General features: G+C 41.4%; 1 protein-coding gene across 2 annotated transcripts in view; it reads right to left on the reverse strand.

The window, feature by feature from the left end:
* Window positions 1–16150, reverse strand: part of LOC139920401 (replication protein A 70 kDa DNA-binding subunit-like) — a 31728-nt gene extending 15578 nt beyond the window's left edge. Inside the window, exons 1-11 of one of the 2 annotated variants that reach the window (XM_078286606.1) lie at window positions 16044–16150; window positions 15385–15432; window positions 15015–15093; window positions 14230–14338; window positions 14022–14113; window positions 13826–13930; window positions 7711–7840; window positions 5477–5579; window positions 5269–5337; window positions 3549–3741; window positions 420–556 (exon numbers count right to left, since the gene is read on the reverse strand). In XM_078286606.1, the coding sequence (XP_078142732.1) occupies window positions 420–556; window positions 3549–3741; window positions 5269–5337; window positions 5477–5579; window positions 7711–7840; window positions 13826–13930; window positions 14022–14113; window positions 14230–14338; window positions 15015–15093; window positions 15385–15432; window positions 16044–16076 (1098 nt within the window). In that variant the 5' untranslated portion in view covers window positions 16077–16150. Of the gene's footprint in view, window positions 1–419; window positions 557–3548; window positions 3742–5268; window positions 5338–5476; window positions 5580–7710; window positions 7844–13825; window positions 13931–14021; window positions 14114–14229; window positions 14339–15014; window positions 15094–15384; window positions 15433–16043 lie in introns of both variants that reach the window. The other variant, XM_078286605.1, reaches the window with a different exon arrangement.
* Window positions 16151–17153: the final 1003 nt, after the last annotated feature.

Here is a 17153-nt window from a genome sequence, read left to right on the forward strand (position 1 = left end):
TTAGCCCTTGCAGATTGAATGAGCTTAGAGAAGAATAGTGCCATTTCATGCAAATTCCAGTTTTATTTAGCCTTCTGTCTGAAATCTGGGACTCTGGTCCAAAACACTCCTGAAGGTCACAGGGTTGAATTGACCGATTCAAATTTTACAGCCCAGAAAACCCAATCAAACATCCCCTGAACGCAAGAGCACACACAGGGATATGCACACACACACACCGACACAGATGCATACGCACCCATGCACACACACGCACGGGCACCTACACAAACAGACAGATTAATTACACCATGCTTAACATATCTTCATGTTTAACTGCAAATCCATCGCTGGATACGGAGAGAGCAAGGCAGAGAGAGAGAGAGAGGGAGAGAGAGGGAGAGAGAGTGAGAGTGAGAGAGAGAGATTATAGTTATTACCTCCTCTCCCCACAGTGTGACTGTCACCACTTTGCCAGTGGTGTCCATTAAGTTGAGGGCTCTCTTGGAGACTTCTCTGCTGGTCTTAGTGGTGATACGGGAAACCTCCTCTACACTCTTACACACTCCAATCACATCTACAGACAGAGAGATACATCTTACATCTCTATCTCTCTCTATAGATAGCTCTTACTGCAAGTACAGGTAGACAAACATAGTTACAGTGTGGTAAGGGAAAGGAGGAGAGGAGAGAGGGGAGGGGAGGGGAGGAGAGGAGGAGGAGAGGAGAGGAGAGGAGGAGAGGAGATGAGAGGAGAAGAGAGGAGAGGAGAGCCTTTAGAGAGGAGGAGAGGAGAGGAGGAGGAGAGGAGAGGAGAGGAGGAGAGGAGGAGGAGAGGAGAGGAGAGGAGAGTAGGAGAGGAGGAGGAGAGGAGAGGAGGAGGAGAGGAGAGGAGAGGAGAGGAGAGTGGAGCCTTTAACAATACAGACTTTTTACAGCCTTTTGAATTGTCTCTTCATGGTATAAACAGTGAAAATGCCCTCTGGACGTAGCTTTACATGGTGTGAATCGGTTATCAGATCATAAGCAGTTAAAGATCCAACATGGCAGAGCTGACACCCCTTGGATATTGCTAAGTCATTAGAGCCAGACTGACAAAAATGTCATACCAGGCTAGCTAACACCCCAGCCCGCATTCCAAATCACAACGAACACACTCATTCCTCATTCATGTTCCCTGTCATGCTCAAGGCCTAAACAATTCATTCAGGATTACCGCACTGAAGAGCAGTCGATGCTGAGCTGTGAGAAGGTGAGGAGCCTGGCCTACCACAACTAACATTACAACCTAAAACAAAACAAGTCAAGTCCAATTCATTTACAAAGCACTTATAACAAGGTTTGTCACAAGGTTCTACAGAAAGCAAAGGACACAAATACAGATAAAACAACAATAAAACAATGGAAAGGGACAATAACGATAGGGGAAATACATCACGATGACATGGAGGTAGAGATGTTTTGTGTGCGTGTGTGAGTGGGGAAAAAAAATGATTGAAGGAATCATATTATAATTATGCAAAACTGTCATTCTCTAAACTTCATCTCCCCGTCTCCTACCTCCACTAACCTTTTTCTAAACTTTCCCTCTCACCCCCTCCTTCTCTATTCCTCCCTTGCTCTCTGTCTCTGCTCTCTCAGCCCTCCTTAATTCCATTATGATTGAGACGATGTCATCCACCTCTGAACTCCATTATCACCACAGGAACAGGCTGACAGTTCTCATTACCATGTTATAATCCCCTATTTAACAAAGGAGAGGAGAGGAGAGGGATGGAGAGCGAGGAAATGGAGAGAGACAACAGACGACACACATGACATATAGTGCTGCTCCTCTGCGACTGTTGCAGACAGTAAAACCCTTTAGTGTGTCTCTGAACTGGCTGCACTGCTCTGGACAAAAAGATATGCCTTTGCTGTGCTTATTATGCAATATTATGGTTACCAGTCAAAAGTTTGGACACACCTGATTGAATGTACTATGTTTTTCATTATCTTAAAGCCATTTTGATCTAAAGGCTTAATGCATAAATCTGTTCATTGAAATCTGTTTCCTAGACAAATATAAACAGTGAAGTTGATGCCTGTGTATAAATTTCTTTCCAAAGCTTTTGCCTTTCCATCAAGGCAAAGGGCGGCTACTTTAAAGAATCTAAAATATAAGATAGTTTTGATTTAACACTTTTTTTGTCATTGCATAATTCCATTTGTGTTATTTCATAGTTTTGATGTTTTTACTATAATTCTAAAAATGTGGGAAATACTAAAAATAAAGAAAAATGTGGTGTGTCCAAACTTTTGACTAGTAGTGTTTACGTGTTATCCAGGTTGTAAAATGTTGACTGAATCAATAAAACCACCGACAGTTTCCAAATCTACAGCACAGACACAAGAATCGCCCACAAATGGCCAAATCCAGTAACATGCAATGTTATTTCCTCTGCCTTCCTTTATCGTACTATTTACTGCCAGTCGTGGCAATGCCCACCAAGTGCAATTACACTAACAATTACAACCTCATTCCCCCAACTTCAGAAACATTAGCAGGTCACCACTGCCACACACATGCATTATCTCCCTAATAACATTGAGCAGAGGCTGAGTGCTAACACGCCTAAATAGCCAATTTCAACCCCAATCTATACCGGGATGGTCCCAATTTACCTGTCACAGAGATAAGACATTGACGTGAGGCAGAGAGGGCAGGCACCGCAACTAACCTTCATAAAAACAGTGGAATGAGCATTATCCTCTTTTTATCTCTCCTCTATACTGTATGCCTGAATTAACTTCCCCTTTGACCCTGTTCTAATGTATTATTCCAGGCTGTACTATTGATTGACACAGGCCTATCTATGTACCTCAATCATTTACTATCTATATCTATATCCTTTAATTGATTGGGGTGGCAGGGTTGACTGAGTGGTTAGAGAGACCATCCAGGAAGTGAAAACCCACCAGTTCAAATTGAACCCCTACCTGCTCACGCACTGTAAAGCACATTTTATAGTCGAAGGCAACATAAATGTAATGTAAAGCGCACATGTAACGAGCATGTGACGCTTACATTTAAGTTTTTATACTTCTGCGTTGATGTGCATGTAGCATCGTTGAAATGCCGTACACAGGATGGCAGTGTTTTAAAAAAAATCATATTGCACCAAAACTAAACATAGAAGAAGAGAGGAACAGGAAGCAGACGTGACGACAATCACCGGCAAAAACAAACATGGACGAGACTATAGCAATGCAGCTGGAGGAATGGGATGTTTTGGAGCAGTCATGATCGTCTATGATCAACCAATCAGAGCGCGTGACTCCATGTAGACTCAATGCAAAGTTGAGATTCTTGGGCAGGTATGCAACACCTCCGCAGAGACACTTTTCAACCCCACATACGTGTCAAATAGCATCAGTTTACATGCAGAGACGCTATTTCCATTAAAGTATAAAATGCGCTTAAGTCGTTCTGGAGTCATCAGCTAAATGGCGAAAATGGAAATGTAAAAAAACCCACTCTTCGAATCCTGCTGCCTCTGTGTCTTGACCACCCTCCTCCTCCCCCTTACCGATGATGGCATCCTTGTCTCTGTTCTCCAGCTCGGCGATGGGCACGAAGTCGCACTGCATGGTGGGAACGCCCTGGCTGTCACCGCAGGGCACAATGGAGCTATTAGCATGGAGCGTTATCTCGTACTCGTTCTTCAGCGTTGTGTACTGCTTGTTGGCCATCTTCAGCGAGGCCTTGCTGATGTAGTACACCTATAGAGAATGGGCGAGCAAGGTGTGTTATTGTTGATTGAAATTAGACCTAATCAAACTGGTCAGTATACCTGTGAATATGAGGCAGCTATGATTGAACAGATTCGTTGACTTTGTTGATCCTGCTAGGGAAATTATTTTTCTTACAATACAATGGGGCCAGCTTTTGTTCTCACCCAAACCACATAAAACGACTGGAAAAAAGCTTCAGGTCCTACGAAGATGTGGTGTCATATCAGCACCATCACTTCTCTAATTCACCAGAAAATAGAGGCGGCTGAGAGTGAGTCTGCTAAACAGCACAATTTAAACTCAATCTGCAAGGCACACTTCTTCATTTACTCTTTCCAAATCTCTCAATATCCTCTCGCTCTCTATTTTTGTCTCTCTCTCTCTGTCTCACTAGTTCTCCCTCTCTCTCTCTCTGTCTCTCTCTCTCCCTCTCTCCCTCTCTTCTTACCCCACACAGAGATAGGAGCATGAAACTAATGTGATAAGCATTCTGGCCGCTTAGAGCCAGTCACGCCCACTCACTGTTCTGTCAATACTCAGACCACGAAGGGAAGACGGATTCATTCCTTTATTTATCTTTGGAGGGCAGAGGGCACAAATTGGATCTGGGGCTGTGTTGGGAGTCACTGCTACTGGCTGATACCTGAGCCAGTGGGGCTAGCAAAGTGATGGCCGGGGTTAATTGAGTTATTAAGCTCTGTGGGCTAGACTGAGCCCAGCAAGAACCTCAGCATGTGTTCTATCTGTCTGTAATTACATAGGTATATAGGAACATGCACGGGGCATGTTCTGGGTGTTTGGAGTGAGTACTGCCTGTCTTTGCACAAAGGGTATACGCACTAATATGTCTAACTTCTACACTGAGACAAACAGTAGCAAGGATCCCTCAGCTGGTCCCTAGACTGGTGCTAAGTGGCACTTGGGTTCTTACTAGCCACCGTGATGCTCTGGAGGACGTTCACCACCCCCTGATGACAGGCCACTCCTTAGCGGAGGTTTCAACTCACTGCGTGACCAAGTTTTAAATCATTTATTGAGTGACATTCACTATTCACCTATATCGCTACCTAATGGCAATGTTACAGCCCGGCTTGTGTAGGTTAATCGTGTTAATAATATTAATGATAATGTGATTTTTTTTTTTATCCCTCTAGGCAAATTCTCTTTTGCTTGGCCCCTCCTTGGTGCAGGGTCAGCTACAGAGCTGGTAGGGATTCAGAGTCTTACTGAAGGACAGCAAGGCAGATGCTTGCTGACACGTGGGCTTGAACCACAGGCCCTTTGGATGAAGGACGATCTTCCTAACAACTAGCCCTCCCTGCTGCCCCCAACACCCATCTAGGCTGACTGGTTTGGCAAAAAAAAACAGTGCCGTTTATTCTACTATTCTACTCTACTATCTACTATTCTATTTCTTTCCTTTACTAAAATGCAGGAGTATCTTAGTATCTTAAGTTTCCACATAGTCGTTATGGCTTCAAGTGTGGATGGATGTGGTAAGTGGAAGCCACTCACCTTGCCTTGCTCCACTAAAGGGAAAAACTTGTCCACCTCCTTGTTGAAGGCTGTGATCTTGATCTCCCCCTGTCAACCAGCAGCACATTTCTGTTAAACAACATCGCGTGCCCCAGAAAAGGATAATACAGCCATGCCTGACACATGTTGACAAGCGCACACATGACAGACAGCCATGTGGGGCTTGTAAAAGCTGCCCTCTACTCACACTCTCATCCACAATCTCAAAGGAGAAGAGCTTGCCCTCTCCTTTAGAGTTACTCCAGGTGCGGATGCTGGACTTGTTGGTGACACGGGCTCTGATGGTCCACCTGGGGATACAAACAGAAGGGTGGGATGACTCACGTCCTGCGAAGACTTCCTTGGTTAGTGGTTTATTATGCAGCTCACATTTAGTTTAACGTTATGTAATAATGACTCAGTGTTTAAAGCTATGTGTCAACAAAAATAACTGGAGAAAAATTGGAAAAAACACCTTTGTTTAAGTTTATACTGTCACATTAACATGTTTAGGGATAATGACTTCTGAACTGACTCCCTGCTGAAGACAACATGCCCAAACATGTTGGAGTTTTTAAATGTTTCAATATGAACTATTAATTCTAAGCTTTGCAATTTTTCCACTTGAAAGAGTTGCCTTGGTGCCTTTCCTCATGTTTTCATTTTCTATTTCCAGCAACAATTTTCTTTCATGTGAATGCCTACAGAACGACTTCATCTGCATTTTCTATTTAAAAAATTGCTTTCTTTGACCACCGAAAAGGTTATGAGCAATTAAATTGCAGAGGTTACCGTCTAAAGGTGAGCACAAAGAATAAACAAAGAATGCTGCAGAGTCACACTTTAAACAGCTCCCTTTTTGTTAATGAGCATCCCAACTCAGCTCACGTCACTCACCAAAGTGCAACACAACTATGCAAAAGAACAATTCCCAGGGAAATTGGATGAGTGTCTTTTCGGTTTCTTTAAAGTTACAAAAAAGAAAAAAAAAAAGGCATCCAGCAACTTTCTTTTCAAAGACTGAGCTAGGTGTTGTACAACTGCCAACTCCTGGATGCATTTAAAATGTGCTCCTTGTTCTGTTTTTAACAACAGCCAGCCAAGCACCACAGTTTATGCAGCAGTGAGCTTTTTGACTGCGTTGATAATTGTGCAGTGGAGGATATTCATACCATAACTTTGCCAGCAATTAAATCCCCTATCATGAGAGCAGCTGCTGGCCCGGAGTGAACCCCATTCCCTGCTCAGTATGGATAAGACTGCTACACCAAGGTTTATGGCAGCTAAAAGCCAATTATAGTTGCTCTAGATGCTATTACTTAACACCAACAGAATGGGATGCGAAGGCCATGCAAACGCACATGAAAGAGCACATGTGCACATACAGCACATCCCCACAGAAAGCTATGTAATCTTTTGTGTCACACACACACACACACTTCATTTCATGCAAACACATGTAGAAGAACCGTAGCTGCTGAAGTCATCTGTTTTCCTTACTGTAGGTACTCCCTGACTTCAAAGTTAGAACAGTCATCAGTTTATTACAACACCTAGAGGCACAGTTATCTTTACAGCTTGCAATTTCAAACTTGGCTACGTTATCAGAAGCCCAAACATGGAGAGTGAGTTGACAGGATACCTTTACTCCCATCTGGACAACTACATCGTGCTATACTGTGCTCTTCTCCTTTTGTGGCCAAGTTTAAGGTCACAGAAAGAGACTTAAGCCTAATGAAACGATAAGAAGGGAGAGAGAAAAAAAAAAACAGCAGTAAAATGGAACCCTGGAGGAGGCAAAGAAATTGTGAGAGGGAAGGAGGAAAGAACGGGTTGGGCCAAATCCCCACCGGGCCAAATAACAGAATCAAAACCTCAGCAGCAGACCATAAAAACCCAGCGGTACCTGCCGTTAAAGCGTCCGTTTCTGAGGCGAGAGCGGCCATTTCATTTCATTTCCATGCAAATGGACTGACTAACATGCACATGCACAAATCCACACACTCACACGCGTTGATATAGAAAAACGAATGCTCACATATGCATGCAAGCAAGCGCACACACACACACACACACACACACACGCGCGCGCACACAAACACATATACACACACCTCTCCAAACATGCCCCAAAGTGCTACTCAGAAATGGCAGTAAAAGGGGAAGTAGAGTCACAGTGTGAGAGGAAATAGTTTGGCTGATGAATGAGTGGCAGGAAATAGGTCGCAAAAAAATCTAAATGAAATCATAAATGCCCAGAAAATGCAAAGTTTCCTTGCGATTTAGGCAGCGAATATGATTGAATTAATTTCTACCTGTACACCTGTATCATTTGAAATTGTCCACTGCAGAATCCAAGTCACACTCACATTCCTATACTGTACATGTGTATGAATATGCGCACATGCAGACTTGGTCACAGACACACACACCTTGACTTACTTGGATTGGTAGGGGTTGAGGCTCGCGATAGGGACCATTTTTACTGGAGAGGTTTGAGAAGTGCTGGGTGCCATCATGGGTGTCTTCATAAAACCTCTGCCACGGCCTCGGCCTCGGCCAAAAGAAGGGGCTGCTGGGAAACAGAGTCAGGAGGATGCTTAGAGGAGAAGTACAGAGATGGCAAAGTTTCCCAAACTCTGGATAAACATTAAGCAGTACAAACTGTAACTACCAAACATCCTGACCAAGAATATTTGCTATGCTAGCAGTTGTAAAACATGTCCAGAATAGTTTAAGTTCACTATTATCTGATCATGTGAGTATCTGCCACGACAAAGTGTATGAGATGCATGAGATTAATTATTCATTATTTTTAACACAAGTTTAACTGTCCCCACATTTACAAAGTTTGTGCCAATGAGTAAAACCAATTTTTCTCAAGTATTAATTAATTGTCAAGTATTCATTTCATAATTAGGATACCTATGCCTTTCAGCCATGCAAGAAAGAATAATATTGTAGTAGATCAGTCATAAGAAACTCAGTCTCATAGCCTCCAGCCTAAGATACAAATCTATAAATCTCACAGCTTTAACCATATTCACACATCTTTATCATACACACCTACCCAACCTTTCTAGTTATTTGGGGTCTTTGGCTGAAAGGGAAAAAAAAAGCACCTGAGTTGAAAACCTCTGTATCATGTCATATGCTGTCCTTTGATTACTCTGTTGGTATAATATTGCTGTCATGGTTTAAGCACGACTGTGTACTTTTGGGGAAAAATACACAATAATAATTCACAAATGCTTAGACAATGATATCACATCTCATAACTTAGCCCAAAAATAACCTTGTAAAGAAAAGACAACTACTAAAAAGTGAAGAACATATTTCCTTTGTTCCTAACACTGCGCAGCCCGGCTTTAATGTTGTTTACGGCTGACAACGCCAAAACACGTGTACAGTTTGGACCGGCCTCCAGAATCACGAGGTGTGAACTCGCCCTCCCACAGCTGAGCAGCGTCAGGCCCAGCAGCGGTGAGTCAGGCTAGCTACTTCACTAGCGTGTAAATTAAATGTATTTCACGCAACGCCCCGTGTTGGCATGGATGAGCCACCATACGCAGCAACGGCATTTGGGGGAAGAATTGTCAGGGATAAAAAGATAGGCAATTCCTCAGAGAGCACTCCCCTGTTTTAAGCTCCTATTGTGGAGCACAATAAACACTCACCTCCATGATACCCTCCTGTGTGTGTGTGTGTGTATGTATGTGTGTATGTATGTGTGTGTGTGTGTGTTATGAGCCAAGTCCTGGGGGAAATCACAGATTGAACAGCTATTTTCAGGCGAGGGGTAATTAACATCAATATTCATACGCACACTATCCGGATGGAGCGTTAGAGGGAAGGAGATGGGTAGAGAGAGACAGAAGGGGGGAGACGACAAAATAAGGGGGGGGTTGAAGATGAGAAAGAGAGAAAAGTGAGTAGAGTAGGATAGAGGTTTATCAAGAAAGCTCATTTTCTGTGATTAAGATCAGTACAGGCTCCTATTATGTGTGCCAATAACACACTCAACAGTCCCTGTCTGTGAAGAGTGCTTGATGGTCGGGAGAGGAGAAGAGAGAAAGAGAAAGAAAGAAGAGAGAAGAGAAAAGGAGAGAGAGAGAGACAGAGGGATAGACAGAAGGAGAAAGTGAATAAGAAAGTGAGTGTGTTTGCGTGTAGGAGCACTTGTAGGTTGGTAGGTCCTCCAGTTCAAGACCTCATGAAATGAGAGAGAGAGAGAGAGAGAGAGAGAGAGAGAGAGAAGGGAAAAGAAGAAGCAGCAGCAGCAGAAGAGTAGTGGGAGGACAAAGAGTAGGACAGCTGACCGGCGGAGAATGATGAATAATGAATAGTTTCTAACTGCACTTCAGCACATGCAGATGTCTTTTTGGAATTTAAATATCTTCTGCAAAGCATTTTGAAGGCAGTGTATTTCACTGATAGCTGTCCATGAATATTTAAATGTGAATATAGATCCCTCAGAGTGACTACGGTGTCATAACCTTTGACTATACACCTAATGAAGAAAAACTCTACTTTGGGAGTCATTTCAGAATGTTAAGCTGAGATATAGGGCTGGGCGAAATATCGGATAATATCAATTTCGTTTTGGTTATCATAATATTGTGAAATAACTTAAATGTTACTTCTTCCTGGTCTTAAAGGCTGTGTTACAGTAAAGTGATAACATCTTCTGAACTTAGTAGCCTGTAGTAAAATGAAAATGAGTAAAATTAACAATGATTGGCTTTATCTGCACATCATATCCACACTTATTACAGATTACACATTATTGATTACTAATGATCATTACTAATTTTCAACATTTTCTTGTGTGTAAATATCTTACGAAAGCACAAATCATCCCCAAAATAGCATCATATTATCGATATCGATGTATTTGGTCTAAAATATCATGATATTTGATTTTGTCAATATCGCCCAGCCCTACTAAGATAATAAAATATTTTGACTCAAATTCCAGTTTTCCTTTGCATTGATGTACTGTAGCTTACAATGTGGCCTGTGATTAACATGTAGCTTATATCCTATTGTGTGGCAGCATATGTGGCACTTCTGAAATAATACATGTCCTCTTGTTTTTGTGACACTCTATTGAGCCCAGAGAGAAAAATGTCCCTTTCCACTTCCCCCGCCCTCCAGCGAGGTCAGAGGTCAGGGTCGGTTACAGAACAGCGTCCCTGGAGCTGGTAGGGATCCAGTGTGTTGCTCAAGGACACTTCAGCAGGGCGGATGCTTGCCGTCACACGGGCTTGACGCCGGTTCCTCTAGTAAAACAACAGCCTCCCTAGTCAGTACGCCACCCGCTGCACATCTGAAACACTTTATTTGTAGCATTTAGCTTTTGCGAGAGAATGTAAACAAATTTATCGACTCACTGAAAATGACATTTACAAATAGATTTGAAAGTATTCAAACATTTGGCCACATTTAGTGGGAGAAAACACTTTGAGGCGTTATGCAGAAGGCTTGTTTTCTGCTATGGAGACGAGAGCAGGACCATTTCATCAGCAGAACAATTAAATGGAGCAGCAGGTTCGAGGAATCTGGAGGGATCTCCGAGGTAGCATGGATCAAAGGATATAACGAGGAAGGAGTCTGATGAACTACTTAATGCAGAGCTTCATCTTTGCTGAGTCAAATTAGTGACTCTCTCTCTCTCTCTCTCTCTCTCCCTCTATCGCTACAAGGGGATTCAGCTCACAACACAATATTCATGAAGCCATGAACTGGAGGAGCCATCAGCCCACACATGCTCCCTCATTTACAACACACACATACGCACGCAAGCACGTGGACACACACACATACACACACATACACACACACACACAATATACACCCAACACTCATTATCCACCCACATGCCTACATCCTCCACAGAGGACTATTGGGTATGTTTCTGCCACATAACAAAATCAATGTCTATCTCGGAAGCAGCTGAGTGTATAAAACAACTGACTGAAACAAAGGCTAAGCTAATAAAAGAAGATCCAATAAAACACAGGCTAGTTTAGGCATGATGCATGGTACCAGCCACTTTGGCAGGAAACCAACCATCATTTGGAGGTCCTATTCTGTTATAAAACTCGGGCTGGGTGGTAAAACAGTGGAAGGGGCTGCTGAGTTATGGACTCCACCAGCTTCTGTGGCCAGTGGGCAAAAAAGATAGTTTCCTTCCCTGGTAGCTGGGCAGTAAATATGACAGAAGTGAACAACGTGATATGCAAAAAAAAAAAAGAAAAAGAAAGGCTGACGGGCTGAAGAAACTGTGCAGTCTGTTTAAATAATTACCCCTTTGACTGTCACTCATTTAGCATTTGCTGTGGCGACATTTTGACTGATCATTAACTAAATTGTATGTTCTAGCTTCACCTGGTTCTCAGACCACAGAGACACTTCAAATGGTAACAACTATGAATATCAAAGGAATAAAAAACTGGATTTATTCTTTGGCCCATTGGTCTGGTTAATGTGTGGCATGGTGAATGGGAGAGAAAACTGAAAAACAAAGACTGTGTTGGTCCAGAACTATCGCAACAGCTGAATGGTATTAGGGAGGAGAGCCAGTGAGAAGACTGCAAATGATTGGATAGTATCCTCCCTCTAAAAGGGTATATGGCTCCCTCTGTTGGTGAGATGAAGTTTTGTCACTAGAGAGATTTGCAAGATGGTTTGCAAGATTAATCAACAACAAATTCTCTCTAAAATAATTGGGCCAATACTCTACATAATTTAACTGCCTCCCATAATTCCCTATTATTCTAAAATTAGCATGCCATTATTACCTCTGTGCAATAGGGCTGAGCAATATGGCCAGAAATATTCCATCTGATCTTTTTTTTTTTTCATATTGACTGATGAAAACAATCATCACAGAGGGGTTTGTCATGGTTTAAAATGTAAACGACAATAATTTCTTATCCAGTCAAGAAGCTGAAATGTAAAATGGTCCAAAATTACGTTGAATTCAAAACAGCACAACACTAGACAGACATTTACAACATTTAGGTCAACCAATAACTTTCCTTTTTAAAGAAATGAAAAGAAAAACCTCTGACATTATATACTGTATGGGCCAGCAGACTACAGTCAGTACAGTTAACTCTGCCAAATAAAGAAATGAAGACTCTTTTATATTACTCTGATATTTCATCACTGCAATCTCCTTAGCAAATAAGTAGCATTAAGCTTTATGAAATCTAATATTCATGCACAGAAGGCTTGAGGGGCTCTGGGTGCGTTGTATTGTTGTGTTTGGAAAGCATTAATTTAGACATCACTGCCTTACTCGCCGTGGCTTGGGATAATATGCACAGTAGTGTATCTATTGGTATTCTATGAGTGCTGTTGGCTTGAAAAATATAGTCCAAAGATTTTTTTAACTGACTGGATCTGATAGTTGCGCGGGGCAGTGTCCGTGTCGTATTTAATCTGCTTCATCCTCACCTTGCTCACTTCAATAGGGAAAAGCACAAGTTTTGTGATTGTATATTCTTGCAAGTATCTACGATTTCATTATGGCACTCAATAAGAACCGTTTTGAGAGATATGAGCTAAATCGCTGCAGCGTGGTGGCTGTCTGTCCTGTTTCACTCCCTCTAAGAAACTGTGGGGTTTTGCTGTTCAACACGCTCTGCACAAGTTGGGAGAGAGAGCAGGGAGAGAAGAGGCAGGAGGCTGTATCTCATGGTCTCTCTGTTGCATCTGTCATGTTGAATCCCATAAATTTTAAACAAAACAACCAAAAATTGTGGGATCAACTTCAGGCAGAATATGTTCAGAATGCATCACCTGCACACTACATTACATTATTCATACGACTCAGGTTTGGTTATGTCCCATCTTGGTTACTGCTGGTGAGAACGGCTGCGCATGTCAACAACACGCAAAGCTATTGCTGCCGCTTGGTTAGCTGGTTGTGTTGAATTTGGAAGGAAAACTGATACCAAAAATATCAAGAATAAAACTTGCAAGTTTATCATCATCAAGGCAAATTTTAGAGTAATAATTATCAAGATTGTTATACTGTCCAGCACTTATGTGCAATGAATGAGTAGACAAGAACATTACATTATTATGTTGTATAGAGATATACCATAACATAGGGATTGGACGATATATCGTAATTCAATATATCGCAATACAGAAATGTGACAATACGTATCGTGGGGCAGGAAAAAGAATCGCGATATTAGCTACATTTTACTCTGCTGTAGTAATCACGAATGAGATGGTTTGCTCATCACAATTTCACAAGCTCTCCATCCAAATTATATTATTTGCACTTTGTAATGAGATTTTTAAATTGTTGTTTACATTCTAGCTAGCCAATGCCATCGCTAGAAAGATTTGTGGCACAGAGATAAACATAATTCTGCACAGTCATACTTTGTTGTCATTGAACTTTTATTTATTTGTGGCTGTATCGAATCGTGAACCCCATATCGCGTATCGAATCGTACTGTGAGACAAGCGTATCATCCCATCCCGTCCCTACCGTAACATCACATATCCACACATCCCATCACATGACACTCACCTCTGTTGAACTTGGGTGAAGGCGAAGGTCCAGGTGCTGTGGCGGGTCGAGGGGAGGACGGGACGGAGGTGCTTGGAGCAGACTTCTGGGGAGACGACATCTTATCTGCAAGTTGAACAAACAGCATGAGGGACCTGCACAGGCTCTGCATTATTGTTTCTAGCTTTGCTCGTGCCTATTTTTAACAGAATCTTACCATCTGCATTATATGGGGTGGGAGTTCCAATCTTCCCTCCGGTTTCCTCGGCAGACTTCATTACCTCCATGTCCATCACAATCACCACACGCCTGGAACACAGGTAGAAGAAAACAGAATGAGGCCAAAGAGGATCGCATGCACCAAATGGAGGGACGGCAAGGAAGAAAGAAAAAAAGAAAGAAAGAAAGAAAGAAAGGATGCATACCTGCCATCTGACAGTGTGTTGGTGATGGTCTTCTTCAGCACACACACACAGTGAGGAACCAGGAGATCCTCCTCTGCCAGTCTGTTTAGCTGGGTGGCCAGCAGGAAAGCTACACACACAAACAAATACATTTATACACATACATCTCACTAATTATATAAAAAGAGATTATATACACTACCAGTCAAAAGTTTGGACGCACGCATTTTTTCTTTCTTTTTTACTATTTTTCACATTTTAGATAATAGCAAAGATATCAAAACTATAAAATAACACAAATGGAATTATGCAGTGACCAAAAAAGTGTTAAACAAATCAAAACTATCTTATATTTTAGATTCTTTAAAGTAGCCGCCTTTTGCCTTGATGGAAAGGCTTTGTAAAGAAATTCATACATAGGCATCAACTTCACTATTTATATTTGTCTAAGAAACAAATTTCAAGCATTTAAGCATAAGCCTTTAGATCAAACTGGCTTTAAGGGAATGAAAAACATAGTACATTCAATCAGGTGTGTCCAAACTTTTGACTGGTAGTGTATATCATTTAAAAAAAAAGTGACCAAAAAACCCCAAAACAAATCATGCTAGCTGGGCACACAAATATTTCTTAACATTGATTTGTATTTTTTATTAGCTTTTCATGATATTATTGTCAGCTTTTACATATTTGTCTGTCTCCCCTGTCAACCTACTGATGGCCCGTGTGTATCTGCACAAGCCGAGCCCACAGTGTGAATGTTTTCTGTCCAGAGGGAGATACTCACAGGATAGGGAGATACTCACAGGACAGGGAGTGCAGCCCGTCGCTCATCATGAGCCGGAACCTGGGTGGACCGGAGCCGCTGCTGATCTGACGGATGTTCTGACAAACAGCAGGAAGGAGTGTGTGGGTTAAACAACACAAGTGTCGAGTCCTGAGATCATCAAACTAGCTGCTGGACAGGGGAAGGGTCCTTGAAGAAGAATTATCATTATCACTAATAATAATGTAATAATAATGTGATAATTTATTGATCCCCAGCTGCTGAATTATTCAACATCTAGGCCTATATTATTATGTTATTCTAAAAATTGTCTATGGCATTTTGTATGGCAACACTATGAGTGATTGATCATTTGTATGATAAATGATAAATTTGTTAGAAGCACTCACCAGCAGCTGAAGCACAGGATTGGTCACCTCTGAGCCTTTGAACAGGGCCTAGACAACATACATTGACTTGTTATTACCTACTGCCTGACCCTTCACATTACGTCATCATGTTGCCAATGTAAAGTCATAGTCTAAAATTAAGTTGCAGTGGGATTGTGTTATACCACCCTTAGCAGGTAAATAAATAAATATAATAGATAAAAAAATAAAAAAAAGCAGGTAAACATAGCGGATAGAAAGAATGGGAATATATTAGACCAGACTATAGATCATAACAGAACAGCATGGCCGCAGTTATTTAACTGCTGTTTCAATCAGTTATATGGAGTAAAATCTTTAGATTTATGTAGCAGTAGCAAGATTTTGACCAATCTCACAATGCAACATTCTAAGTAAATTTGCAATAATATTTCAATAAGCAACCGTTTCATCATCACAGTCCTACGACTATAACATGTTTTAAAATAGCAGTGTGACACACAATTTGATCTGCTTAATGCTATTTTAGATACAGCTGATGAAGCCAGAAACCTCATTAGCGCACAGTGCTAGCAGCTGCAGCTGCTGCTACTACGTTGCTGCATAGCAGACTCCAGAAGTATAGCAAGTTCAAAACAAAACAAAACCATTAATTCAGTTATTTTATTGTTGGTGCCTACTTCAGCTGCCCCCTCGGTGAGTTTCACACTCATGTTCCCTTGGATAAAGTTCTTCAAATAGCCAGGCGATTCCCGTAGTGTTTATTTTTCTTGTGCGACGTAACGTGGACACTGGACAGCTGAGCTGCACTTCTCGCGAGAGATCTGAGCGATACTTCCGGATTGTCAGCAAGAGTAAAGCCAACCAGAACTAGACCGGACGTACGGCGATTTTGCCTTCAAAATAAAACCGTGGATTTGGTCACTTTTGGAAAGAATATATTGGGTGTACACAGAATATTATATGGCAGACAGGGGTGGAAAGAGAACCAAAATATGCTGGAATTGATATTAAATCTACTAGAATCGATAGCCAATTACTTTGCTGAAATGTTACAGTAGCCTAGAAGTACATATACTGGTGTAAAAATATACTTAAGAAAAAGTAAAAAGTAGCTCATTTATCATGTGTTCAGAGTAAACTTGCTGAGTTACTTAAAAATCAGAATATTATAACATATAATATTCCCCATGCAATGCAAAAGGGTGGAAAGGACAGATAATTCGAAGTAGGTTCTTTTACATCACAAATTAAAGTTAATTTAGAAAGGAAAGCATGAATCAACAACAATTTAGGGACATGTTGGTGGTTTCTGTAGACAATCCCTCTTTTATTCACCAACATACTGAAACAGTGTTTTCAAAACCTTAACCCTGAATGGGCCATGGATGACTTTGCCTTACCTAGTTTCCTTCAATCATTCCATGTGAATTGGCCAGTTTCCAGTGTGATGATCATGAACACGAAGAGTCTGCTAAATTTGTATTCTGCATTGGATGTGATGTAAAATGTAACAAAGTATAAAAGGCTACTTACAAATATTGATTTCAGAAATACTGTATATGTATGTAATGTATATGATCTTTACCATGCAATTCACAAAGAAAGCAAGGACAGAGTTCGAACCTGGTTACAAAATAAAGTTAATAAAGAAGTAGCCTAAAGTATGAATCAACAACAATTTACATGTTAGTACACAACAAAGCTACCCTCTACTCTTGATGGCAGAATAAGCTTCTGACATCAGGCACAGGCCTATAATAGGCCCATGGCTAGTGCATGCTGTTAAA

The sequence above is a fragment of the Centroberyx gerrardi genome, chromosome 11 (genome assembly GCF_048128805.1).
Source record: "Centroberyx gerrardi isolate f3 chromosome 11, fCenGer3.hap1.cur.20231027, whole genome shotgun sequence".
Classification (NCBI taxonomy): Eukaryota; Metazoa; Chordata; class Actinopteri; order Beryciformes; family Berycidae; genus Centroberyx; species Centroberyx gerrardi.